General features: G+C 44.0%; 1 protein-coding gene across 3 annotated transcripts; it reads left to right on the forward strand.

The window, feature by feature from the left end:
• The first annotated feature begins 29 nt into the window (after positions 1 to 29).
• On the forward strand, positions 30 to 27,546 carry PMS2 (PMS1 homolog 2, mismatch repair system component). Of its 3 annotated transcripts, none has more exons than XM_082600364.1 (15): positions 30 to 249; positions 2,268 to 2,407; positions 3,536 to 3,622; positions 3,806 to 3,908; positions 4,606 to 4,789; positions 8,036 to 8,203; positions 8,824 to 8,921; positions 10,298 to 10,397; positions 11,991 to 12,075; positions 13,925 to 14,080; positions 16,504 to 17,374; positions 20,630 to 20,797; positions 23,089 to 23,189; positions 23,755 to 23,924; positions 26,434 to 27,546. In XM_082600364.1, the coding sequence occupies exons 1-15, from the start codon at positions 38 to 40 to the stop codon at positions 26,575 to 26,577; spliced, it is 2,787 nt and encodes a 928-aa protein (XP_082456490.1). In that variant the 5' UTR covers positions 30 to 37; the 3' UTR covers positions 26,578 to 27,546. The 3 variants fall into 3 exon arrangements, with proteins under 3 accessions (XP_082456490.1, XP_082456492.1, XP_082456491.1); XM_082600365.1 differs by having other exon boundaries at positions 98 to 249; positions 2,273 to 2,407; XM_082600366.1 differs by lacking the exons at positions 23,089 to 23,189; positions 26,434 to 27,546 and having other exon boundaries at positions 23,755 to 23,897.
• Positions 27,547 to 27,594: the final 48 nt, after the last annotated feature.

The raw sequence follows: 27,594 nt of genomic DNA on the forward strand, positions 1-27,594 counted from the left end.
TTCTTGTGCTCTAATTGGCCCCTGCTAATTCAACGTCATGGACTCGACCTTTGACACAACCAATCAGCGAGAAGGAGAGGTGGGAAGCGTTCGTAGCCTTATCCGGAAGTGGCGGGACACAGTGTCGGAAGCAGCCAATGGGCGGCAGGGTGGCGGGATTCCCTCTCCCCCCACCGTGGGAGCGGCGGCGCAAATTGTTCCGATTCCAGAGTCAGGCTCTGCATCCATGGAGCGAGGCGAGGGGCCGAGGTGAGCCGAGCTTGCAGCCACTACTCGCGGTCGCCCTAAGGCCCACAACGTTCCAGACCCCTGAGGGGAAAGTGACCGCGGCGCTGGGCGAGCCGGCCGCACGGAGGCCCCAGGCCAGGCTCCTCGGCGCTCCCCCAACCCGCCGCCCTGTGGGTGCACTTTGAGGTCGGGGTCTGCGGGGGATTCGGCCCGCTGCTGGGTCGCCGCCATGCATCTGTGGACCTGAAGCCGGAGCTTGAAATCCCAGTAGACGGAATTAATTTCCTTTTTACCTGGTTGCTCTCTCTTATTTTTTAAAATTGAGGGTTATTTTCGGGGAGGCTTTAAGGCACATGCTAAATTGAGGCGCACAGTTTTAAAAAACGCATTGCTTCTGTATCTCGAGTATGCGATTACCGGCGCAGCTACACCGAATTAGGGGTAGCGAATCTTCGGGTAGCACTGTTGCACTGTGTCAGATTCCTGAATCCAGATTTGCTGTCTGTGTTTAAATGTTTTATCTCCACTCCTCCAAATAAATATCAGGAATGGACCTGTAGCCTATGGTGTCTTGCCATATCAACAATTTTTTTAGAGATACTTTATTCCATTTTAAGTGGTGTCATCTGCAGTTTTTCCATTTAAGACAAATTTGAGTGGAATTCTTTGCAAGGTCGAATAAGAGTAAAGATGTTTGTTCTTTTTTTTTTTTTTTAACAAGGGTTTACCGAGGGTCTATTATGTGTTATATGTTGTGGGAAATACCCAAAGATTTCCCTCCCAGGGATGCTCCTGTGTTCAGTTACACTCAAGTTATCAATAAAACCTTTTACTAGAAATTGCTAAATTAGTGAACATGTAGACAAGAGGTAGTTTACCAGGCAGAGGAGTAGGAGGCTACACACCTGTATGGGCAAGATGCAGTGTCTAAAAGAGCTTGTGATATTCAAGAAACAGTTGTTCGCTGTGACCAGAATGTAGAGGAATTGGCAATGGGAGGACTTGAGAGAGAGACAAAATAAGGTAGATTGGGGTTCAATTGTGACTAGATTTGAAACAATATAGCAGACAGTGGGATGCTAGTAAGTTTTTTTCTTTTTTAAATAATTATTTTTTGGCTGTGTTGGGTCTTTGTTGCTGTGTGCGGGCTTCTCATTGCTGTGGCTTTTCTTGTTGCGGAGCAGGGGCTCTAGGCGTGGTGGCTTCAGTAGTTGAAGCACGTGGGCTCAGTAGTTGTGGCTCGTGGGCTCTAGAGCGCAGGCTCAGTAGTTGTGGCGCACGGGCTTAGTTGCTCCACAGCATGTGGGATCTTCCCGGACCAGGGCTCAAACCCGTGTCTCCTGCATTGACAGGTGGATTCTTAACCACCACGCCACAAGGGAAGTCTGCTAGTAAGTTCTTAAAGCAGAAAAATTATTTGACCAGATTTGTGATTTCTAAAGTAACTCTGGTGGTAGCATGGAGGATTGATTGAAGTAGAGAGAAAATGGAGACAAACCAGTTGGAAAATTCTGAAGGTAGGTACAGCCAGAACTGTGAGGGCCTTTGCTAAGGCAGGAGCTGGCAGCCTGGGTTTGGAGTGGGGATTTGTAGGCAACAATAGGAATAGTTACCCAACTGGTACCTGATTTCTGAGATGGTTTTGATTTTGACATGAACACTGGATTTCCCCGCAAAATTTTGGCTTTTCAAATTGTGTGGGAAACATTGCTTTCAATTTTCAAGAAAGAAGATCCTATTGTTGCAAAAGATTATTCACCCATAGCTTTAGGGGGATGTGTCTCCTCCACGTAGATCCCAGTTTAATTGGATTTTAAATGTCTGTTTCATTTGAAGTATCTATTCAGAAGACTTTTTGACAGATGTTTAAGGATTTTAGACCAACATTTGTATTTGTGCATATAATAAATGGATATGTTAATATAATGAATGGATTAGACACATTAACTGTTAACGGAGATGAATCGTTTCCCACAGTTAAAACCAGGATGAAAATGCATAATTGCCTCCTTGCTGTTTCTTGTAACCTGTTTCTTTAGTTCAGAACTTGCTAAGGCCATCAAACCTATCGATCGGAAGTCAGTCCATCAGATTTGTTCTGGGCAAGTGATTCTTAGTCTAAGCACTGCTGTGAAGGAGTTGGTAGAAAATAGTGTGGATGCCAGTGCCACTAACATTGGTAAGTTTGGGAGAGTTTTAAACCACAAGAAATAATCAGTTTATGCTGTTTTATTCAAGAAATGTTTGTTACTGTAATAAGACAATCAGGTATTGATATACAGAGAAATTATTATTTTTTAAACATAAATTTAGCACTTATTATGTGCCTAGTATTTAGCTAGGTAGTAATAATAATAATAGCGGTTAACTTTTTTGTGTTCTTACTATGTGCCAAGCAGGCATTGTGCTAAGAACTATACAGATGGGTTACCTCATTTAATCTGTAGAATAACTTTATGAGATTGGAATTATTATTATTGTTATAATTATTACCTCCATTTTACAAATGAGGACATTAAGGCACAAGGAATTTACTTTTTTTTTTTTTTTTTTTTTTGCTGTACGCGGGCCTCTCACTGCTGTGGCCTCTCCCATTGCGGAGCACAGGCTCCGGACGCGCAGGCTCAGCGGCCATGGCTCACGGGCCCAGCCGCTCCGCGGCATGTGGGATCTTCCTGGACCGGGGCACGAAGCCGTGTCCCCTGCAAAGGCAGGCGGACTCTCAACCACTGCGCCACCAGGGAAGCCCAATAGTTTTGTTTTTATTTTCTTTCTTTTTTCTTTCCTTCAAGAGGATAATTTTAACACAGTCATTAAAGAGAACAAGTTCTGGAATCAGACTTCCTAGGATCATATATTTTTTTTTTCCCTAGGATCATATTTTACTAGCTTTATAACCTCAAAAAAAGAGTAGGGCTTCCTTGGTGGCGCAGTGGTTGAGAGTCCGCCTGCCGATGCAGGGGACACGGCTTCGTGCCCCGGTCCGGGAAGATCCCATATGCCGCGGAGCGGCTGGGCCCGTGAGCCATGGCCGCTGAGCCTGCGCGTCCGGAGCCTGTGCTCCGCAACGGGAGAGGCCACAGCAGTGAGAGGCCTGCATACTGCAAAACAAACAAACAAAACTATTTTATCTGGGCTAGTAAATAGCAAAGAAGGACTTTAAAAAGTAAAATATACAAAATGACAGTAGTACATCTAAATAAATATAGTTAGGACTCAAAGTTGCATTTTGTAAGTTATAAATACTGTCACTCTAAAGCCTTTCTGCATGGATCAATTTGAGAAATCAATATTTTAAACTTTCTAGAGCTCAGGCTTAAAGGCTATGGAGTGGAGCTCATTGAAGTTTCAGACAATGGATGCGGGGTAGAAGAAGAAAACTTTGAAGGCTTAAGTAAGTTGAATTTTGCTAATCCTATTTTAAAATATTTGGGCCAAATGTCTGAGAGTTTGGGGTAACACTGTCTTAGGAAACACAAAACAGCTTTTTAAAACCAGTCACTTGGGTGGGTATTGTGTGTGGTCATTGTTGTATCACTTGCGATCTCTTCGGCCTTACTCTCCACCTCTCTTTCAGCTCTGAAGCATCACACTTCTAAGATTCAGGAGTTTGCTGACCTCACTCAGGTTGAAACTTTTGGCTTTCGGGGGGAAGCTCTGAGCTCACTCTGTGCACTGAGGTGATGCAATAATTTTATCCACTAACTTGACCCCTTATAAAAATCTCTCTGAAAATTAAAAAGTATGATTAGAATCATTATTGTTTACACTTTTCCATCTGAATGTCTCAACTACTAACTTCTGCATTCTGTTTTATCTTACTACCAACCTAAGTGGTAATACTTCTGAAATGTGAGCAATGAATGAACGAAATGAAGCAAATAGTATTGTAAAAAAATTGTTACCCTTATTAAAGCAGTAACTTCTCAATTTAAAAGTAACGTATAGATAATACACAATAGATGCCATATGCTATTGGTTTTAATTTATTTTGATGTTGAGGAAAAAATTTAGCTGAAGCACTTATTTAATTATACAACAGCTTCTAAGATTTTGTTAGAACAGTAGTAGCCAAACTGAGAAATAAATCTTTATTGGTGAATACGTAAGTTTTGAGATCTTTTATTTTGCAGTTTAACCAAAATAAGTATCAAAGCTTTTATCAAAACAAACATTTATAGAACTCTCTCACTATCTATTGGGCCAAACCTTGGATTTTATGATGACTCCTCACGCATTTAAACTCTCTTGATGATCTCGGAGGGATCATCATCTTTTTAGGGGAGTTTAGAGAGAACAGAAGTGAGAAAATGAGCACATGATGACCGGCACCTGGGAGTCTCTAGCTGACTGTGCTCTGCTGGCTTTTTCGTACAGTGATGTAACCATTTCTACCTGCCACACATCTGCGAAGGTTGGGACTCGACTGGTGTTTGATCACAATGGAAAAATCCTCCAGAAAACCCCCTACCCACGACCCAGAGGGACGACAGTCAGTGTGCAGCAGTTATTTTATACGCTACCTGTGCGCCATAAGGAGTTTCAAAGAAATATTAAAAAGGTACGGTAGAGGGCTTCCCTGGTGGTGCAGTGATTGGGAGTCCGCCTGCTGATGCAGGGGACATGGGTTCATGCCCCGGTCCAGGAAGATCCCACATGCTGCAGAGCGGCTAGGCCCGTGAGCCATGGCCGCTGAGCCTGCACGTCCGGAGCCTGTGCTCCGCAACGGGAGAGGCCACAACAGTGAGAGGCCCGCGTACCGCAAAAAAAAAAACCAACAACATACGGTAGGGCTTCCCTGGTGGTGCAGTGGTTGAGAATCCGCCTGCCAATGCAGGGCACAGGGGTTCGAGCCCTGGTCCGGGAAGATCCCACATGCTGTGGAGCAACTAAGCCCATGCACCACAACTACTAGCGTGTGCTCTAGAGCCCGCGAGCCACAACTACTGAGCCCACGTGCCACAACTGCTGAAGCCCGCACACCTAGAGCCCATGCTCTGCAACAAGAGAAGCCACTGCAATGAGAAGCCCACGCACCGCAACAAAGAGTAGCCCCTGCTCGCCGCAACTAGAGAAAGCCTGCGCGCAGCAACAAAGACCCAGTGCAGACAAAAAATAGATAAATTAATTAGTAAATTAATTTTAAAAAGAAAGGTACGGTAAATTCAGAATCCAAGAGTCTAGAGAGTGTGATGCCCAAATGTAGTCCAAGATCACTCAGGGTGGTTTGCACTCCCGTTCATTCTCTTCCCTTAATTTTTGGAGAAGTGCTTAGCTTCCTTCTTCCCCTCAAAGACCTAACTTCTGAGTGATTTACCCTTTTCTTTTTTTTTTTTAATCTGTTTATTTTATTTATCTATTTATTTTTTTGGATGCATTGGGTCTTTGTTGCTGCACATGGGCTTTCTCTAATTGCGGCAAGCGGGGGCTACTCTTCATTGCGGTGCGTGGACTTCTCATTGCAGTAGTTTCTCTTGTTGCGGAGCACGGTCTCTAGGTGCGAGGGCTTCAGTAGTTGTGGCACACTGGCTCTAGAGCGCAGGCTCAGTAGTTGTGGCGTACGGGCTTAGTTGCTCTGCGGCATGTGGGATCTTGCCGGACCAGGGCTCGAACCTGTGTCCCCTCCATTGGCAGGTGGATTGTTAACCACTGCACCACCAGGGAAGCCGCCCTTTTCTTTTCTTAAAAAGAATCATCATTGTGTTTATGAGGTCTTCTAATATGGGAAATGAGTCTTTTAAGACAAGCATTATTTTTTTATTCTATCTTTATTTTTTAATAAGGTCATTTTTCTTGGCTCCCTGAGAAGTGAATCATTACAAGTTTTATGAATTGGAATGAAAATGAAAAAGATAAATATTATATAATTGTGTTTAAAAAGCAGTTATAAATTGTCTATGTGTATATGTACATGTGTATATACGTAATCATATATATACACATACAATCATACGTGTGTGTGTGTGTGTGTGTGTGTGTATGTGTGTGTGTGTATGATTACAGTTTTGTAAAAACAAAGCAACTGGCCAAAATATGCATAGAAAAAAGCCTGGGAGAGTAGACGCATGAATGCTACCAGTGGTTATTCCTGGATGTGCGATCACTTGTGCTTTTTGCCATCTTCCTTGTACTTTTCTGTTTTGTACCTATATTCGTTATAATCAAAAACGTTACTTAAACATATGCTGCTAAAAACTTTCTTTACCTTTAAAGCAATTTGCGGTAGTTATAACTTCATTAATTTTGGAAAAATACAGGAAACTTTAAAAATGTTTTTTAATTTAAATGTTAAAAATTTTTTGTACAGAGAAAATTTTTATTATTATTATTTTGTATCTTATGGTAAAAAAAAATTGGTGTCTCAGAAAATATAGGCATAAAGAACTTGTGCTTGCCAGGGATGACCATTGTTAACAGTTTGGTGAATCTTTCCAGACTCCTTTTAGTTTCATGTATTTATAAATCTTGGAAAAATTTTCCAGATAAATATTAAAAAAATGAAATCAAGTGACAGAGAATATTAAACATTTAAGTCACATGGAATTGTGTGCAGTAGAAAGTTGGTATTGTCTCTGCCTATCTCCCAGAGTTTGGTTTATATCCCTTAGACTTTATTTTTTTATTTTTTATTTTTAGTATTTATTTATTTGGCTGCTCTGGGTCTTTGTTGCAGCATACGGGATCTTTAGTTGTGGTGTACAGGGTCTTTAGTTGCAGCATGCTAACTCTTAGTTGCGGCATGCATGTGGGATCTAGTTCCCTGACCAGGGATCGAACCCGGGCCCCCTGCATTGGGAGTGTGGAGTCTTAACCACTGGACCACCAGGGAAGTCCCTATATCCCTTAGACTTTAAATGCATACATGTATATACAATCTTTATACATATGTTTCTATTTTTTTTAAACAATTGGGATCATATACTGTTCTATACCTTGACTTTTTAATATAGTATATTGTAGATACCTTTTTTTGGTCGATTGGTAACTACCTTATTTTTTATCATGGCACCATTATGTGGATATACTGTAATTAATTAGCCCCTGGTTGATGGTTGCTTAGGTTGTTTATAATTTTTCACAATTACAGATTGTTTCAATGAACATTTTCATAATATATCTTTAAAAAAATTTTTTTTAATTTATTATTTTTATGCTTGACTGTGTTGGGTCTTCATTGCTGTGTGCAGGCTTTTCTCTAGTTGTGGTGAGCGGGGGCTACTACTTTTCGTTGCAGTGTGCGGGCTTCTTACTGCGGTGGCTTCTCCTGTTGCAGAGCTCAGGCTCTAGGCACACGGGCTCTAGGCATGTGTGCTCAGTAGTTGTGGCTCACGGGCTCTAGAGCACAGGCTCAGTAGTTGTGGCACATGGGGTTAGTTGCTCTGTGGCATGTGGGATCTTCCTGGACCACGTCTCAAACCCGTGTGCCCTGCATTGGCAGGCGGATTCTTAACGACTGTGCCACCAGGGAAGCCCTTTCATAATAGATCTTTGATTGTTTATGTGAGTCTTTCTACAAGGATAAATTTCCAGAGGAGGGATTTCAAGGTTAAAGGGAACATACTTCTCGATTTTTAGAGCAGAAGGCCTGGACATTTTGGAAATGAGGGAAGTGTGGTCAAGAACCTTATCCTCTGATTTCCCTTTGATACCACATAGGGAGATTCAACTCATGGATCATTCTGTCAGGAATAATTTGCCTTATTTGTGAGATGATATGAGAACCTTGAATTGACTGTATAACTTGAATCATGCGCTTCTTGTAAGATTGAAGTAACATTGAGTCCTTGCGTTTGTGTTTTTTAAACAGGAGTTCTCCAAGATGGTCCAGGTCTTACACGCCTACTGTATCATTTCAGCGGGCATCCGTGTAAGTTGCACCAATCAGGTTGGACAGGGTAAGAGGCAGCCTGTGGTGTGCACCAGTGGAGGCTCCAGCATGAAGGAAAATATCGGATCTGTATTTGGGCAGAAACAGGTAGTGGTGGCCTGTTTTTTTGTTTTTTGTTTTTTTCTTGATTCAGGTGCTCAAATCTCTCACCTGGAGCTCTCCGGCAGTCTTTTCACTGATCTCCTAGCCTCTAGACCGAAGCTCACTCTTATCCATCCACCACCACACAATGAAAATAATCATTCTAAAACAAAAAACTGGGTGGCCAGTTGTTTAAAAACACTTTATTACTCTATTGCTCTATGCATATTGCTCTAGTGATTATGGCAGGTTTCTACTGTCCTTTCCAATAGCATAAAGAATAAATTCTAAGAATTGATTTTTTTTAGACTATGTCCCTATCACAAAAATTAATGTTAGGAGCTGCAAGTTTTAAAATAATACTTTTACTCTCTCCTTGAAAAAAAAATATTGTGGGCAATGTATTGTTTATGGATAAGTAGGAGCACAAGTGTTTCATCTTGCTAATAAATCAAAATTATTCATTATAGAACTGCAAAATGCAACTATTGAGATTCTTTGTCCTCTTAATGTGGATAGCTTGGCTAGGAAGGAAAACACACAAAACCTTCGTTATATCTTCCTTCCTGAAGTCAGGCCGGTTCTTGCTTTATTAGGAAATAACTGTAAACCTTGATTCCTTTCAGTTGCAAAGCCTCATCCCTTTTGTGCAGCTGCCCCCTAGTGACACTGTCCGTGAAGAATACGGGCTGAGCTCTTCCCAGGCTCTGCATAACCTGTTTTGGTAAGTTAATTGGTGCCAGGAAAATTACGATCAAACAATTTTTTTGAGTTTTTTTTTCCTTTGGTTTTGTTTTTAAAGATTGTGATTTTAAAGCTTATAGTTTCTTATGTCCATTATAAACTGTAGGCAGTGTTATTGCTGAGAAAGAGGATTTATATGGAGGAGTCAGGTTCTTAATGTAAGCAATATTCTGGGTAACTGATGCATTTTAGGGGGTTTCTTATTAAATTAGCATTTGTAGAAGAGGCTCTGTTTAGTGAACAATTAGAATAACTCTTAAATTATGTATAATGTTTCACTTTGTCAGGGCCTGGCATAGAGGGGTAGGGGTGCTTTTCCTTTAACTCGTGCCTTACCCAGAATCCAATCCAGCATCATTACTTTTAGTGTAAGAAAAATAGACATTTTTCCATAAGCAGAATTGGGCCCATATTGCTTACCCTGCCTCCACTTGCCTTTGGCTTATCCCTGAAATTAAATATGGGGATTCTTTTTTTTTTTTTTTTTTGCGGCACGCGGGCCTCTCACTGTTGTGGCCTCTCCGTTGCGGAGCACAGGCTCTGGACGCGCAGGCTTAGCGGCCATGGCTCACGGGCCCAGCTGCTCCGTAGCATGTGGGATCTCCCCGGACCGGGGCATGAACCCGCATCCCCTGCATCGGCAGGTGGACTCTCAACCACTGCGCCACCAGGGAAGCCCAGGGATTCATTTTTTATGCTAAGGTATCATTCTTATGGAAACTCAAATATCCCTGGGGTAAATCTCAGGTGAAGCCCTTAACCAACGCCATAGGAAATAGAAGTTTGCTAACTGAGAACAGATTTTATGTTTTATATTTATTTTTTGGCCGCACCATACGGATCTTAATTTCCCGACTAGGGATTGAACCTGTGCCTCCTGCACTGGAAGTGCGGAGTCTTAGCCACTGGACCTCCAGGGAAATCCCAAGAGAACAGATTTTGAAAAGGCGGGGAATGTGGGCAAAGAGACTGGATACAGGTCCTTGGGCTTCCTGGACAGCTTGGTGGGGACTGCACGAAGGTTCTAGAATGTGACTGTGGGGTGAGACCCACTCCTTGTGTGGAGGCCAAGGATTTAATAGGGAAAGTGAGAGCTGAAACGAATCAGTTTTGAACCCGCTGGGTTGCCCATGGAGGATCTGTCAACGATGGGAGCTTTGGAACATTCCAGAGGGTCTGTGTTCCTTAATGATTCAGCAGAATGGAGCACAGATACACATTATCTGAAATGTTAATACTTGTCAGCTTGTCACCAGGGGTTATGTTTTTATTTTTCACTTTGAGATTGTGCCGTTTGATGTGTGTCTGATCCTTTCTGCTCTGGAATCCTGCCCTAATGGCATTAACATTGAACAGTATCTCAGGTTTTATTTCTCACTGTGCTCACGGTGTGGGAAGAAGTTCAACGGACAGACAGTTTTTCTTTATCAATCGGCGGCCTTGTGACCCAGCAAAGGTATTTCAAAATATGGGGGGATTAGTTTTTTCTTTTAGCTTTTAGTTTTAATTTTATTTTTTATTAAATAACATTTTCTGACACAGGCAATTTACATGGAACTTGGGACTTTGACTCAGAAACATTACTTTATCTTTTTTTTCATTCTTCTAATCAATTTTATTCTAAAAACATGTTTTTATGCAAATATATTGATATTATTTATTTTAACAGACAATGCTATATTGTCATTTTAAAATCTTTTTTAAAATAGCTTTAAAATGTCTCACTGTTAATTTCTTTTTAAAAAAATTTTTTATTTTATATTGGGGTTTAGTTGATTTACAGTGCTGTGTTAATTTTAGGTGTACAGCAAAGTGATTCAGTTATACATACACATGTGTCTATTCTTTTTCAAATTATTTTCCAATTTTGGTTATTACAGAATATTGAGTACAGTTCCCTGTGCTCTACAGTAGAGCCTTGTTGGTTATCTATAAATCATCTTATTTTAGGCATTTAAAAACACCTACCATACAGTGGTTTCAATTATATATATGTGCACGTGCATACATATGGACACATATTAATAACCAATATATTTATTATCGTAAAAATTATCACTATTAGAAGAAAGTAAACATTTTAAAACAGTCACCATTATCTAGACTATTTGGTGTAGACTGACACACGTGCGTATGCTTTTGTATTTTCTCTTCGTTCTGTCCATTTTCCAGGAGAATAAGGGCCCAGATTACTCCTGCCTCAAACTTAAACTGATCATCTTGATATGATTATAGCACTTTTAGTGGTCAGTTTTGACTTTGCATCTTCAGCAACATTATACCTAGCAGTGAAAGCACCAAGTCTTAATCACTGGACCACCAGGGGATTCCCCAAAATTACTTCTATCAACCAGATATGGTTCAGCTTCTATTATTTTTCTTCTCTTTATCTTTTTTTAAAAATATGTTTTAGCGTATAGAGCATAGAAGTTTTTATTTTATTTTATTTTTTCCTTTTCTCGGCTGCTCCATGCAGCATGCGGGATCTTAGTTCCCCACCCAGGGATCCAACCCATGCCCCCTGCATTGGGAGCACAGAGTTTTAACCACTGGACCACCAGGGAAGTCCCTCAGCTTCTAAATTTTTAACCTGTATTGTAATTGGTGTGATTTTATGGCTTATCCCTAATGCCATTTAATAATCTAATTATAAATTCATATAAATACATTTCTGTGTACATTTAAATGTGTTTTATGAACATTTAAACCGCACCTCATTTTATTGACATTTCTTTAAGAGCATCTTGAGTATGGAAAAAGATTCAGTTTTATGAATCTATGATTAAAGATACCCCTTTGAGAGGAAAGAGGAGACTTTTTTTGGGTGATGGATATCTTCATTATCTTGATTGTGGGGATGGGTTCATGGGTGTTTATATATGTCAGAATTTATGAAATTGTATACTTTAAGTGCAGTTTGTTTTAGGCCAATTATACCTCAAGAAAGCTGTTCAAAATGTATCCTTTTAATGGTTGGTTAGAGTAGCATGTTATTAGAAACTGGGGGAAGGAAACATTTATTCTTTTCTAATCTTTGTTTTTTGTATAGGTTTCCAGACTTGTGAATGAGGTCTATCACATGTATAACCGGCATCAGTATCCATTTGTTGTTCTTAACATTTCTGTTGATTTGGGTAAGTTCCACTGACATTTCAGTAAAATTGGTGACTTTTTTTTTTTTTTCAGGCTGCACATGGGCTTTCTCTCGTTGCGGCGAGTGAGGGCTGCTCTTCTTTAAGGTGCGCGGGCTTCTCATTGTGGTGGCTTCTCTTGTTGCGGAGCACGGGCTCTAGGCGCACGGGCTTCAGTAGTTGTGGCTCGCAGGCTCTAGAGCACAGGCTCAGTAGTTGTGGCGCACGGGCTTAGTTGCTCCATGGCATGTGGGATCTTCCCGGACCAGGGATCGAACCGTGTCCCCTGCATTGGCAGGTGGATTCTTAACCAATGTGCCACCAGGGAAGTCCCTGGTGACTTACTCCTAAAAGAATAAAATGAGATTATAAAGCTCTGATATGACCAGAAAGAGACTTTTATAGCAACAATTAATGGTGATATGTATTTTTATAGACTTAAAAAAAATTTTTTAATAAAAAAAATCTTTTTAGACTTTTATTTTTTATACAGACTTTCCTGCTTTCTACTTGAAACTACATTAATTGTATTTTTCGGAAAATGTGACTTTCATGTCAGCCAAGGGAGAAAGTAGACTAAATGTTCTCCCTGATTTTGAAAATAATTCATTTCATGTAGATACTTTTCTTCTGATTGCTAATATTATGGTTTATTGTTATCCAATATTTTTTTAGGTGCTTAGAAATATATATGTGCACACCTTAAAAATATATATATATAATGATATATATCCATATTTTTTGGAGTGAGAAAATAATTGTGGGTAATTTTGTGCTCTTTATCCTTAGATGTGAACATTTTCTCTTCCATGTCATTAAAGTTTATTCAGAAACATGATTTTAATAGCTGTATTGTATTTCAATGTGTGGATATACCTTTTTTTTTGCCATATGCGGGCCTCTCACTGTTGTGGCCTCTCCCGTTGCGGAGCACAGGCTCTGGACGCGCAGGCTCAGCAGCCATGGCTCACGGGCCTAGCCGCTCTGCGGCATGTGGGATCTTCCCGGACCGGGGCACGAACCCGTGTCCCCTGCATCAGCAGGCAGACTGTCAACCACTGCGCCACCAGGCAAGCCCCTGTGTGGATATATCTTGATTGTAAACTTTTATGTTTGTGCCTATTTTAGTTGTTTTCAGTTTTTAGAACTTTAAATACTGTTCTTTTTTTTTTTTTTTTTTTTTTTTTTTTTTTTTTTTTTTTTTTTTTTTTTGCTGTACGCGGGCCTCTCACTGCTGTGGCCTCTCCCGTTGCGGAGCACAGGCTCCGGACACACAGGCTCCGCGGCCATGGCTCGCGGGCCCAGCCGCTCCGCGGCATGTGGGATCTTCCGGGATCGGGGCACGAACCCGTGTCCCCTGCATCGGCAGGCGGACTCTCAACCACTGCGCCACCAGGGAAGCCCTAAATACTGTTCTTATAGATAAATCATTACCTATATTTTTGATTATTTCTTTAAGATAAATTTCTAGAAGTAGAATCATTGGGTCAGTGAATGGGATCCTGTTATACCTATTTACACACCTACCAACAATGTACTAGGTATTATAATTTTTAACCAGATTCAATAGATGATAAAAATGACATTTTAGTTTGCAATTTTATCGTACCTTTTCATGGGTTTATTTGCTTTTTTTCTTTTGCAATTTACCTACTCAAATGCTTGCATATTTCATCTGTTTAAAAAATTATTCATCTTTTCCTTGTTTATTTGAAAGGGCTAGTTATATAGTATGAATATGAATCTGGACACGGCTTTTGGCAAGTGCAAGTGAATCAAATAGTCAATGGGGAAATCTCTCTTGTTAAATGTGAACTTAAACACAATTGGCATCTTTTCTATTTTGCTTTAGAATGTGTCGACATCAACGTTACTCCAGATAAAAGGCAAATTTTACTACAGGAGGAGAAGCTTTTGTTGGCAGTTTTAAAGACGTCTTTGATAGGAATGTTCGATAGTGATGTTAACAAACTCACCGTCAGTCAGCAGCCGCTGTTTGATGTCGAAGGTAAGAAAAACACAAGTGTATAAACAGCTTATGAAACTTGTAGCTGTTGTGATACTTTCCTTATTCTTTCGGAGGTAAAGTTTTTTTTGGCATGAAACAAAATCTATCAGATTTTGATGGGTACCTACCACCTCCATCTCTGCACAGTGCACAAATAGACATGGAGATGGGGGGCAGGCTGGCCTAGAGGAGTATCTGCCCCAAGAAGTGGATCTGGCTGTCAGAGGGGGTAATGGCCAACTCAGAGAGGACTTGTCACCCTAGAAAGTATGTAGCTGCAGATTTAAGGTAATCTGAACTAAAACGGATGCAAGCCACCTCCGTTATCACCCAGGGATACATTCTTACCAAGACTCACCCATTCTCCTTTCAATAAACACGCCCCCATTGGAATTCCCTGGCAGTCCATTGGTTAGGACTCAGCACCTTCACTGCCAGGGTCTGGGTTCAATCCCTGGTTTGGGAAGTGAGATTCTGCGAGGCAAGCGGCACGGCCAAAACCAAAAACCAAACAAAAACACTCCCCGATCGTGGCAAGCCTTTTGTTAATTTCCAGAGTTCTGAAAAAGTTGATTCTGACCATTTTTACCCATTTTCTCCTATCTTTTATGGAGTAGGGAATTTGGGGGGGCCTTACTCTGCCATTTTCCCTCACGTCCCCCCTGTGCATTCATCACTGAGTGGCATGTTGAGATGAGACTTGGCCCAAAGCTGGTTTGACCTCTGTAAAAATATGCACAATCATTGTTTTACTTCCTGGTCCTGAGTGAGCAGCCTTTCGTTTAAATAGTTGGTTTTATTCTTTTGCATCCGGGGCACCTTGCGGGGAGGAGTCCACAGCTGAGCCCCAGCAGCCTTCCGTAGCAGAGGCAGGAGCTGGCGGCTACCCCTTCTGACAGCCAGATGCACTCCTTAGGGTGGATACCCTTCTCTAGGCCAACCTGCCCCCGAGCTCCACGTCTGTTTGTGCAGAGACGGAGGTGGCGGGTCCCAATCACTGTGTCCTCCGGCGGAGGGAAAAGACCAGAGAGCTGCTCAGGAAGCTGAAAATATGTTTGGTGGAAAGCTCAGGTGACAATGGGAGGAAGTCGTTCTGGGATGAGGCTTCGTAACCCGAGGGTACCAGGAGCCATAAGCCAGGGGTTAAGAGGAGGCGCGGGACCCAGAGTGGCTCTGCCCTCACATTCCCTAACACCCCTGGGGTTGGGGCGCCGAGAGGCTGACTTGGAAGACAGTGAGGTGCGCTCTCATCCAGTGCCACGGTCAGCAGTTGTGACAGTCGGAGAGTATGGTGGGGACACAAGCTCCTAAGGGTGGGGCGGAGCTGCTGGGTGGTGGGAGAGGCGCACAGGACCACTGCCTTGGGTGCGGCCGAACTACTGACCTCACATCTCTGCCGCCCACTCTGCGTGGGATAGTATGGCTGCGTGCATGCGTGTGTGCGCGTGCACGCGCATGGGCGGGGGGGATGGGGCGGAGGATGGTAGGGAGCATCACATCTTTGTGGAATGGGCCGGTGGTGGCATGTCTGAGCGCACGCGCGCACGCACACACATGCGCGCATGGTCAGAGAGGCCACCCCATACAGAGAAACTGCTCAACTTACCTCTGCATCTTGAGGCACAGTGAAATCGACGCCCTCTTCTTAGCCCTTTCATCGAAGTACAGCATGCACACAGAAGCAAATGTGTCGTGAGTGCATCAGCTGTGAGATCAGGAAATAGCACCCACAGAACCACCCTTGTACCCCTTTTCAGACACTAACCCCCAGTGGGAACTGTTTTCCTGACTTCTAACACCATGGATTCGTTTTATCTGTTTTTAATTTGAAGGCATCCAGTATTTACATTTTTCCATCGTTGGTTTCTCTCTCAATATTTTGTATGTGAGATTCATCCAAGTCCTGTGTTACAATTCATTTATTCATTCTCGTTGCTGTACAGTATTCTGTTGTATTTAAATACCACGACTTATTTGTGGTCAACTGGGTTGTTTCCAGGATTGGGCTGTCATGAATATAGCTGTCACGAATATCCCCATCCATGGTTTAGGCCAGCACAGGTAGACACTTCTGGTAGGATAGCAGTGCGGGGTCACAGGTGTGCATGTTCAGATTAGATGTTCCCAGAGAGTTTTACAAAGCAGTTGTACCAATTTCAACACCACCAGCAGTATTTAAGCATCCCATTTGATCTTCAGCCTTGTAAACATTTTTTTAAAAAATTTTAACTGTTCTGATGATATAGTGGCATCACATTGTGGTTTTAATTCATGTCTCCTTTATGGTTCACGTAGAACTGTGTTCACACATTGGATCAGCCATTGGGAGCTCCTCTTTTGTGAAGTGCCTGTTCACGTAAAAGTAGCCCCTTATTCTATTTCCGCGCAGCCCCTGATGCCCTTCTCTGTTCACATCTGCTTAGGTCACTTAATAAAAAGGCATTCGGCAGAGGTGGAGAAGCCCGTGCCAGAAAAGCAGGATGATCCCGCCCCATTAAGGACTCGCGGGGAAGAGAAAAGGGCAGTGACCATTTCCAGACTGAGAGAGGCCTTTTCCCTTCATCACACAGTGCAGAACAAGTCTCGGGGCCCGAAGGCCACCGACCCAAGACGGATTTCTCCACGACAGAAAAGCAGCACCCCATTTCCTAGCACTTCAGGGCCCCTCTGCTCCTGGAAGCACATCTCTGAACCTCGGGAGGAAGGGATGACTTCCACTCAGGGGCCCTGTGACCCGATGGGCAGAGTGGACACGGAGGAGGGCTGGGGGCACAGCAGCGTATCTGCCGGCTCTGAGGAGGGGTCCAGCACCCCAAAAACGGGCAGCCACCCCAGAAGTGACCGTGTGGCAAGCTCCCCCAAAGATGGGTTTTTGCAAGAAAATGTGGAGTCTTCGGAGAAGTTACCTGAAACTGACTATTGTCTTTCGGGCACGAATTGCCACTTAGACCACGAAGAAAGCGGCTCCCGACCTGGAGTTTCGCTGCAGCCTACTCATCTCTCATCCCCAAACGCAAAGCGTTTTAAAAAAGAAGGGGTTCCTTTAAATCCCGATGTCCCTCCAGAGTCCATGAAAACTCAGAATGCTTCAGCGTCCGAGGTGGATGTAGCTGTTGAAATTAACAAGAAAATAGTGCCCCTTGACTTTTCTATGAGCTCTTTAGCCAAACGAATAAAGCAGTTATGTCAGCAAGAACAGCAACGAGAAGGTGGACAAAATTATAGGAAGTTTCGGGCAAAGATTTGCCCTGGAGAAAATCAAGCAGCAGAAGATGAACTAAGAAAAGAGATAAGGTAACACTTTTTCCACTCGCCAACTTCTTTTCCTTGCCTCTCACATCCATCACATTAATTTTCTTTAAAGAACTCTTTCACCAGGCAGTTCTGCAGCCTGAAATCTTGCAAGAATTTTTTTCCTTAGATTTTCTCTGCACATCTTTTCCATCGGTCCAAATCAATCAAGGCCGCCTTGACCCCAATTTTATTCCTTTTCCTGGAGGTTTTCAGCCCATGGTGACTTCTCCCTGCATTGAATTCAGGGCAGCTTTGGGGAACATTGCTATTTCCCATCTTTCCATTTTAACATGTATGAGGAAAAATTATCACATTATCAAAGCTATGATTTCAAGAAGATTGCATCAGATAAGGCTAAGTAAAAAAGTCAATTTAAAGAAAAATCTTCACAATACAGGTAATAGAAAACACTGGTCACCAGCACTTTCTTGACAGTAGTCATGTCCAATATTGTGACTCTTAAAAATGATGAATTCTTTTGAAATAGTTTTTATTTTTTAAATTTTGTCTTTGTTTTGTGTCACCAGTTACTGAAATGTACTGTGTCCTGTGCACAGTGCAACTCAGCAAGTATGTTGCATTTTTATAGCACTTTTAGCCTGGACCACACAGGCTTTGCCTAATTTCAGTTATAAATTCTTCACCGTGGACTTCCCTGGTGGCGCAGTGGTTGAGAGTCCGCCTGCCGATGCAGGGCACACGGGTTCGTGCCCCGGTCCAGGAAGATCCCACATGCTGCGGAGCGGCTGGGCCCATGAGCCATGGCCGCTGAGCCTGTGCATCCGGAGCCTGTGCTCCGCAACGGGAGAGGCCACAACAGTGAGAGGCCTGTGTACTGCAGAAAAAAAAAAATTCTTCACCGAGTGTTATATAATTTCTTTGTTATTCATAGTGCCTAGCTTACACGGAGAAGGGTTTCCAGGAACGTTCTTTTAAAAGGTGTGTAATTAATGGAAATGAACCTCTCTGGTTGTGAACTCGGAGCCAGTGAAGAGAGCCAGGTTCCTTAAATATTTTTAAATAGAGATTTTAATTAAGTTTGCAAACATGTATTGTTCACCTGTTACCATGGTTTTTTTTTTTGCGGTACGCGGGCCTCTCACTGTTGTGGCCTCTCCCGTTGTGGAGCACAGGCTCCGGACGCGCAGGCTCAGAGGCCATGGCTCACAGGCCCAGCCGCTCTGCGGCATGTGGGATCTTCCCGGACCGGGGCACGAACCCGTGTCCCCTGCACCGGCAGGCGGACTCCCAACCACTGCGCCACCAGGGAAGCCCCTACCATGGTTTTTGAATGTTGGTATGCCTAAGAATCACTTGGAGAGCTTGTTAAACAAGCAGGACCTATGTATGGCCAGATTCCAGTGTTTCTGCTTTAGTAGATCTGGCGGATCTTGGGTGTGGAGCCCAGGAATCAGCATTTTTGACAAGTACCCCAGAAGGTCACATTGAGAAGTTCATCCACAAGGGTCTGGCATTGGCTTCTGGCTTTCAGGGCACGGCTGTTGGATTGGCTGTACTTCTGTTCTGAGCTATTGGTCTAATGAGGTTTACTCTTTCCTGAGAAGCACAGGAAAAAGTATTGAGCTAAAGATTAGGCAGCAGTGAAGATATTGAGGTTGTGTTTACCAGCTCCTGTTTCTGCATTTTGAATTATAACTAAATATACCAAGCTGTAAAACTTTGTTTCTTTAAGCCAGATGCTAGGTTCTAGTTTATGGTGGGAGATACACCTCCTGAAGACACAGAAGACCCGGCTCTTCAGGCCGGCACAGGTTCTTCCCGTGGGCAATCTGCCTGGGGAACCGGAGCCATCCCAGGTGGTTCCTGGAAGAGCAATCAGAGCCAGGGAGTTGGTATTTGTGCCAGTTACCTGTTTATTGCCTCTCAGTTCCAAATCCACTCTTTGCCCTGCTTTGCAGTCCTGAAGGCTGAACCATGTAAGCATTTCTCCTCGTGCACTGTTAGACTTGATCAGCAGGGGGCGCTGGAGGGACACCGCAAGACAGCAGGAGCAGCGGCTTCTCTTGCTCCTGTGATGCCCTTGTCTTTTCCTCCTACGAGGCAGCTACTGGCAGCAGGCAGGAGGCCCAGCACTCTGCTACTCCAACCAACTTATTTTCATTCATGAATGAAATGCAGCCACGCCTGTTCCAACAAAGTCTAAAGCTCAGCCTGGGGTGGGCAGGGGGCAGGGGGTGCTCCCCATTAGAAGGATTGATATCCAGTATTGACAAAAAGGTACTCATATACAGGTAGTCCTCCGTATCTGCCGGTCCTGCAACTGCAGATCGAAAATTTTTTTTTAATTCCAGAAAGTTCCAAAAAGCAAAACTTGTATTTGCTGCGTGCTGGCAACTATTTTACATAGCATTGACATTGTAGTAGGTATTATGAGTAATCTAGAGATGATTTGAAGTATATGGGAAGGATGTGCATAGGTTATATGCAAGTACTGTGCCGTTTTATGTAAGGGATGTGAGCATCTGTGCATTTTTGTATCCTGGGGGTCCTGGAACCAATCACCTGCATATACCCAGGGACAACTGTACATATTGGTGGGAGTGTAAACTTTTATAGATCTCCTATAAAAGTAAAGCATACATATATAATAACACATCTAGGGATTTATCATACAGATACATCCACAGTAGAGAAGATCTATGTACAGGGATGTTGCACCTTTGTTTGTGTTTCTTAAAATGGATACAACTGAAGTGTCCTTTAGTAGAAAATTTGTCAGACAAATGGGTACATCCGTATAATGAATTCCTACATGGACATTAAAAAGAATGAAGTAGGTCTCTATATATGGGTCTGAAAAAATATCTGAGATTCATTGTTAAGTGATGAGAGTGAAACGGTATGAAGAATTGATTCCATTTTTGTTTTTTTTTTTAAACAGTGTATAGTCAAAGGTCTGGAAGGATATGGACCAAATCATTAATAGTAGTAACTAATGTCACCTGGAGAGTTGGAGGAATGAATAATGTTATCCTTAGAAAGTGGGATTTTTTAGGGACTTTGTCTATTTTATGTTTTTGTACTTTTTTATTAGTGTTTTATAAGCGAGAAGGAATCTTTTAAAATGTCTTCTAAAATGGGAATTCCCTGGCAGTCCAGTGGTTAGGACTCCATGCTTTCATTGCTAAGGGTGCGGGTTCAATCCCTGGTTAGGGAACTAAGACCCCACAAGCCGTGCAGTGCAGACAAAAAAAGAAATTAAAATGTCTTCTAATTAACATTTTCTACATGCAGCAAAACGATGTTTACAGAAATGGAAATCATTGGTCAGTTTAACTTGGGATTTATCATCACCAAACTGAATGCAGATATCTTCATAGTGGACCAGCATGCCACGGATGAGAAATACAACTTCGAGATGCTTCAACAGCACACTGTTCTCCAGGGTCAAAGGCTTATAGCGTAAGTTCATTTCGGTGTTCAGAATTTTCAGTGTTTTTTCATCCCCCAAGTTTAAGATCTGTTAGCTATAAGTGTGTCTATCTCTGTCTAAACCTATCTATACCTATCTATCTATCTATCTGTATTTTTTGGCTGTACATATCCTTACAGCAGATTTTTATACTTTTTGCGTAATAATAGTCATACCTGCCATTTATGGAGTGCTTATTTGGTGCCAGGCGCTGTTGAAGCAATTTATATTTAATCCTCACAAATGTTTGAAGTAGTTACTATGTATTACCACCAACATCTCACAGGTGATAAAACTGAGAGACGTTTAATAACTTGCCCAAGGTCACACAGCTAATGGATTCTTTAAGTATCAAAAGATACTTAAAGTTCTTTTAAGCTGTTCAAAAATGCTGATCACTAGTTGGCCAGAAAATCCTTTTGATGAAGAGCAATTTATAGTACAGAGTATATCTACTTAGAGTACATGGAATTCACGCGTTCAGAAGGTCAGCAGTGCCTGTGTGTCTGTCCTCAGCTATGGTAGAGCAATTCCAGTGATTAGTCACTGCAGAATTTGGTGTTTATCTCTCTTTTGCCAAATTGAATGTTTTACACTGACCATTTTACAAGGCGGTGTGATGGTGTAGCATATAAACCAGAAGTCTTTTCTTAAGCGAAGTCATAAGGAGAGGTCTTGGATTTTCATTTGGGAAATTAAACTACATAATTAACTCAGATCCCAAAAGCAGCAGATCCCAGCATGAAGAAGTTACCACTAAAACAGCCACTCAGCTGGAAAACATACCTCGTTTATTTGCTGAGTACTCTGTATCCTACAGAATGGCTTAATTATATTTATTTGCAGTAGGAGTAAGTAGTAATAGTAAAGACATTGAATGAGCCACTGTATAGTACTGAGCTATTCCTGCCCCTGTTACAGAGGTCATTTATTTTTTAGCCATTTGGTGTAAGTACGGTCTCGTTTGTGGCATTTCAAGTTGACCTGGATAATCACAGGCCACTGTGGGTCCCACGTGGATCACACTTCAGGATGAAAGGATAAAGGCCACAGCTGCATCCTTTCCTACCGGCCCTGCATAGTTTGGCCCTGGTGACCTCTTCAGCTGTTCCTAAGCCCTCTTCTCCTGTTCTCTATACTCTGGCCATCCTTCCTTCTCCCTTGACAGGCCTGATGAATTCCTGCAGAGCCATTAAGCAGAATGAAGCAGATCTTTGTGTGTGGCTCTGGGAACATCCGTGGTCCATCCTAGGGCCTTTTTACAGACTGTTGTCTCTGCCTAGAATACTTGGCCCTGCACCCACCCCTCACCCCCATCACCTGATAACTGCCACTCAGCCCCAGATCTCAGCTCAAAGGTCACTTCCTCAGAGAAGCCTTTCCTGATTCCCTCTCTCTCCAGGCCAAGTCTCACATGCTCTGTGCTCCTATGGCCCTGGGTGTCTCTTCTTCCTGATTCTCAGTGTAGTTTGTAATTACAATTTGTTTGTTTGACTGTTTGATCAATGTCTTTTTTCCCCCACTAGACTATTTGTTTCATGAGAGCAGAGAATGGGTCTGTGTTTGCTCAGCTTTATATCTCCTGCCTTTAGCGGTGTCTATCTTACTAAGCACTCAGTAAACCCAAGAGGAGAGATGGATGGATAAAGAATGCAGGAAGGGGGGACTTCCCTGGCAGTCTAGTGGTCAAGACTTCGCCTTCCAGTGCAGGGTGTATGGGCTTGATCCCTGGAGCTAAGATCCCACATGCCTTGGGGCCAAAAAACCAAAACATAAAACAAAAGCAATATTGTAACAAATTCAATAAAGACGTTAAAAATGGTCCACATCAAAAAAAAAATCTTTTAAAAAAAAGAATGCAAGCAGAAGGAGCAGGATAGCAAAACAGATGCTGTTTCTTCTGTTTTCAAACGTCTGTAGTGACCGAACCCAACTTTTCAAATTGTCTTTATTGTGAGGAGGAAAAATAGCATCTTTAGGTCATATCGTTATATTGGAGAAGAGAATTTTAAAAAAGATAGTCATTGGGGTGGTATGGCAGATTGAGGAAAGGCAGACTACTTTTGGAGTTACTCTAACTTCTAAAAAGAACTTAAAAAAAAAGAAATTAAAAGGAAATGCTCAGAGTTTTGTGACAGGAGAGGCTCATAGCTGAAAGCATGTTATTCGTGTTGCTTTTTGAAATGAATTCAAAGAATCACAGAATTTTTGTTTTAGTTTCATTTCTGCTTTAGAGCCAAATGTTTGACTTCAAGGTCTAGTTTGGGTCTCTGTTTTTCAGACCTCAGACTCTCAACTTAACGGCTGTCAATGAAGCAGTTCTAATAGAAAATCTGGAAATATTCAGAAAGAATGGCTTTGAGTTTGTTATCGATGAAGACGGTAAGTTATTACTTAGGACTGTAGCACTGTGTCCTTTTAGAGCTGAGAACGATCTTTTTTTTTTGATAAATTTATTTATCTTATTTATTTATTTTTGGCTGTGTTGGGTCTTCGTTGCTGCACGCGGGCTTTCTCCAGTTGCGGCGAGCGGGGGCTACTCTTCGTTGCGGTGCGCGGGCTTCTCATTGCGGTGGCTTCTCTTGTTGCGGAACATGGGCTCCAGGTGTGCGGGCTTCAGTAGTTGTGACTCTCGGGCTCTAGAGTGCAGGCTCAGTAGTTGTGGTGCACGGGCTTAGCTGCTCCGCGGCACGTGGGATCTTCCCGGACCAGGGCTCGAACCCGTGTCCCCTTAATTGGCAGGCGGATTCTTAACCACTGCACCACCAGGGAAGCCCGAGAACGATCTTTGAGGTCATACACTTCAGCGTATTTTATAAGAGATGAACATGGTTTCCCCCAAAAGCGTTTTGCTTCTGCCCTCTCTTTCAGATGTTCCTTACAAATAGCACCCAAATGAAACGGATTTTTCAAATGACGGCTTTTTCTCCAAATTTTCTTCTTTTAGCGCCGGTCACTGAAAGAGCTAAATTGATTTCCTTGCCAACTAGTAAAAGCTGGACCTTTGGACCCCAGGACATAGACGAACTGATCTTCATGCTGAGCGACAGCCCCGGTGTCATGTGCCGGCCTTCCCGGGTCAGGCAGATGTTTGCCTCCAGGGCCTGTCGGAAGTCTGTAAGTAAAGAAATCTTCTTTGCAGGAGCCTGGTGGGTCTCCTCCAGCTCATGGGCCTTGGAAGTTCTCAGTTTAGCCCTGACTTGTCAGCCTTATTAAATGTGGGTGATGGTCGCTCTGGGCTGTGTACGTAGAGTCCCATTGTCCTCAGCCATTGTAACACATAAGCCCTTCACGTCTGCCTTAGGTCAGACCTCCGACCCATAATTACTGCTCTTTCTCAGCGTCCCTGAAGCAGTGTCCTCAGAGCTTTCATCGCTCCCACGCAGTTAGCTGGGTATCCACGTTGTTCGTCTGTGGACCTTATGGGCATTAATGACACTGGTGGGTAAAGATTAGGTGCTGCCAGCCCTCAAGGGCCCTGCACGAGATTATCCAGAACCCTGCAGTCAGCTCGCTTTTCACAGGAGCCCCAAGGGCAGACACTACGTATTGTCTGGCTGCTGCTGCTCAGACTGGTTCTAGAAAACGATAGTAGTGATTGGTGATGAGCCTGATGTCAAAGCAGAGCACGTGTGTTTGCATCACCAGGCCCACCCCTTCATTCACTTAGCAGAGACCCCTTGAGCCCCCGCTGGGTGGCCGGCCCTGGTCCGGGTGCTGGGGGCACAGGTCGGCAGATGAGGTCCTTGCCCTCGTGGAGCTTATAGTTTAGTGGGGGAAATGGACATAACATTAATAACGGCAGCCTCAGATACAAGTTCGGTAAAGAAAACAGTATGGGGGTGGGGAGTGAGCACCAGGAAGCGAGGCGGGTGGTCGGGGTGAGGCTGACTGAGAAGGTGACCTCCCAGCTGACGCTTGGAAGGTGAGCTGGAGCCCCTTGGGAAAGAACTTTCCAGATAGAAGAAATAGCAAGTGCAAAGGTTCGGGGTGTTTGGCGAAGCCAGAGGCTGACCCCGTGTGACTGGGGTGGGGGACCAGGATGGGAGTGGGGCCCCGTCCGGGGACCCACTTAGGGTCCTTGGGATCCTGGTCCGAACCTGGGCGTCTGTGCTGCACGTGTCAGGAGTTGCTGGAGGGTGACCATGGGGAAGAGACCACAGAGGGGGTGTCACAACGGAAATGAGGGAGGTGAGGCAAGGGCTGCGGCATTTTCACCTTTGGGGGCGGTGGGGTTCAGCATTCTCTGTTAGACACGTTGTATTTGAGATCCTATTAGACGTGAGAGGAGGTGTCTGAGAACAGTCACGTCAGTGAATGCAGAGCCAGGGGAAGTGTCAGTGCTGGAGAGAAAGGTTTAGGTTTTCTAAGTTACGGTCATGGCATTGGATGAAATTCCTCCAGGCAAGAGTTTGATGAGAGAATAGGGCCCAGGACCTGACTTCAGCCACAGATGGTTCTTTGATAAAGGCCTAACCTTGATCTTCCCATCCTGGAGTCGGGGGTAGGCGTCAGAGCTGGGCCCGGCCTGTGCTGATGGCCAGGTGTTCACAATGCCGTGTCCTTGTGTGACGCAGAGATCTTTGGGGCCATGGGCTGCTCCTCAGTCCCCACGCTGGCGGGTCCCTGGTGCTGCAGCGCTATCTCCGCGCAGCACACGGGCTGACGGGGGCGGGCTGTCCTGCTGCACCCGTGGGCCCCGTGTCCTACGCTCGGCTCTAGCCACGCCATCTCCCCGCCTCAAGTCCTCGCCCGCTGTCCCTCTGCCTGGATGCCCCGCTCCGCACGCCTTCTTTGCCCACCTGGCCCCCTCCCATCCTCAGGCCTCCCTGAGCACCCAACTGAAGTAGCCTCTCCTGGGTGCTCAGGCACAGCCCGAGGGCTACAGAGGATAGACAGGGCGAGCTGTTTCATTGCGAGGAGGCAGGGACATTTGAGCGGCAGCCTGCGGGAGAGCGAACATGAGAGATGCAGATATATGAGGGAAGCATATCCTGGGTAGAGGGCACAGCCAGTGACAAGGTCCTGAGGCAGGTACTCGCTTTGTGGGCTTGTACTAGAGGCAAGGGGGTGCCGGTGTGGCTGCAGTGGGGGCAGAAGGGCTGCTTGCTCGCAGGTGTGGGCACTAAGGCCAGTGAGTGCCAAGTCAGGTGATGCACTTGGGCTTTTATCCAGGTGGGGGGTGGGGCTTCGAAGAGGAGCCACGTGATCTGATGCGCCTTTAAAAGGAATCACTGGCCGTGAGTGGAAGACGAGTTGAAGCGAGGAGGAGGAAAGTGGGGGGGCCCGTCAGGAGGCCGCTGCAGTCGCCATTGTGGGAGATCAGGGCGGCTGGGATGTGGATGCTGGTGGAGCTGGTGAGACTGGTTGGTCCTGGACGGGAGTGGTCGGCGTCTCTCCTGAGGATATGCTGCCACGACAGAGCCACGGAGGGGCTGGATTTCACAAAGAGGCCGAGGGCTGAGATATTAGAGGGTATGGTTCTTCGGGGAGGACCTTTCAGGGAATTGTTGCTTTTGTTTTAATCTTGTCCAGCCTCTTTGTAGAGAACAGGGCTTCTGAAGAGTTGCTTTTCTAACCAAAAACCAGTAAAACTTTAATGTAAGCCATCATGTCTCACATGCAGGTGATGATTGGAACTGCTCTTAACACAAGTGAGATGAAGAAACTCATCACCCACATGGGGGAGATGGACCATCCCTGGAACTGTCCCCACGGAAGGCCCACCATGAGACACATTGCCAATCTGGACGTCATTTCTCAAAACTGACAACATTTCTCTTTTTTTTTTTTTTTTTTTTTTTGCGGTATGTGGGCCTCTCACTGTTGTGGCCTCTCCCGTTGTGGAGCACAGGCTCCGGACGCATAGGCTCAGCGGCCATGGCTCACGGGCCCAGCCGCTCCGCGGCATGTGGGATCCTCCCGGACCGGGGCACGAACCCATGTCCCCTGCATCAGCAGGTGGACTCTCAACCACTGCGCCACCAGGGAAGCCCTAACATTCCTCATTTTAAAGAGCTATTGATCTTATTGCAGATTTTTCTGTTTTGCAAGGCAGAGTTTTAAGTAACCATTTTTGGGGTTTGTTTCTAAATGAACCTGCCATTTAAAAATGCATCAGGTCCATTTAGAAGTGATCATGAGAACTTTTTCAATCCATATGGAGCATTGCTTGCAACATTTTTTGTTTCACATTTGAACAGACGTGTGTGTGTGTGTGTGTGTGTGTGTGTGTGTGTGGTGTGTAGCAGCAAGAGCATGTTTTACAAAAAGAGAACACTTTGGAAGTCACCTAGACTTCTGCTCTGGCCCGACGTATTTTAGCCTGCCACTTTCAGCTCTTAATGATGATTAAGCCCATAATGGTTTAACTTCATAAATTGAAAATTATGGTCCTTTTGAGTTAGTCATTTTCAACCCTGATGCATATTAAATTTAGAAGATAATCCAAAAAAACCCAAGGGATACTCTCTGTCCAGCTGGAAGAAATCGACCAGGTAGGGTGAGGTCTCTTTTGTTTTTTTGTTTGTTTGTTTTTGGCTGTGCCGCACTGCTTGCGGGATCTCAGTTCCCTGATCAGAGATTGAACCCAGACCACGGCAGCAAAAGCCCGGAATCCTAACCAGTAGGCCACCAGGGCACTCCTGGGGGTCTCTATTTTTTAATGTTCCCCGCTGCAGCCAGGGTGGTAAAGAGCGTTGTAGGCAAGGGGAAATAAAAGGCTTTGATTTTTCTGTAACTTTGATGCTGTGATTTGGTTTTCTGGGAGTGTGAACTGCAAGATGGT

The sequence above is a fragment of the Mesoplodon mirus genome (assembly GCF_964341445.2).
Source record: "Mesoplodon mirus genome assembly, chromosome: 15".
NCBI classification, from domain to species: domain Eukaryota; kingdom Metazoa; phylum Chordata; class Mammalia; order Artiodactyla; family Ziphiidae; genus Mesoplodon; species Mesoplodon mirus.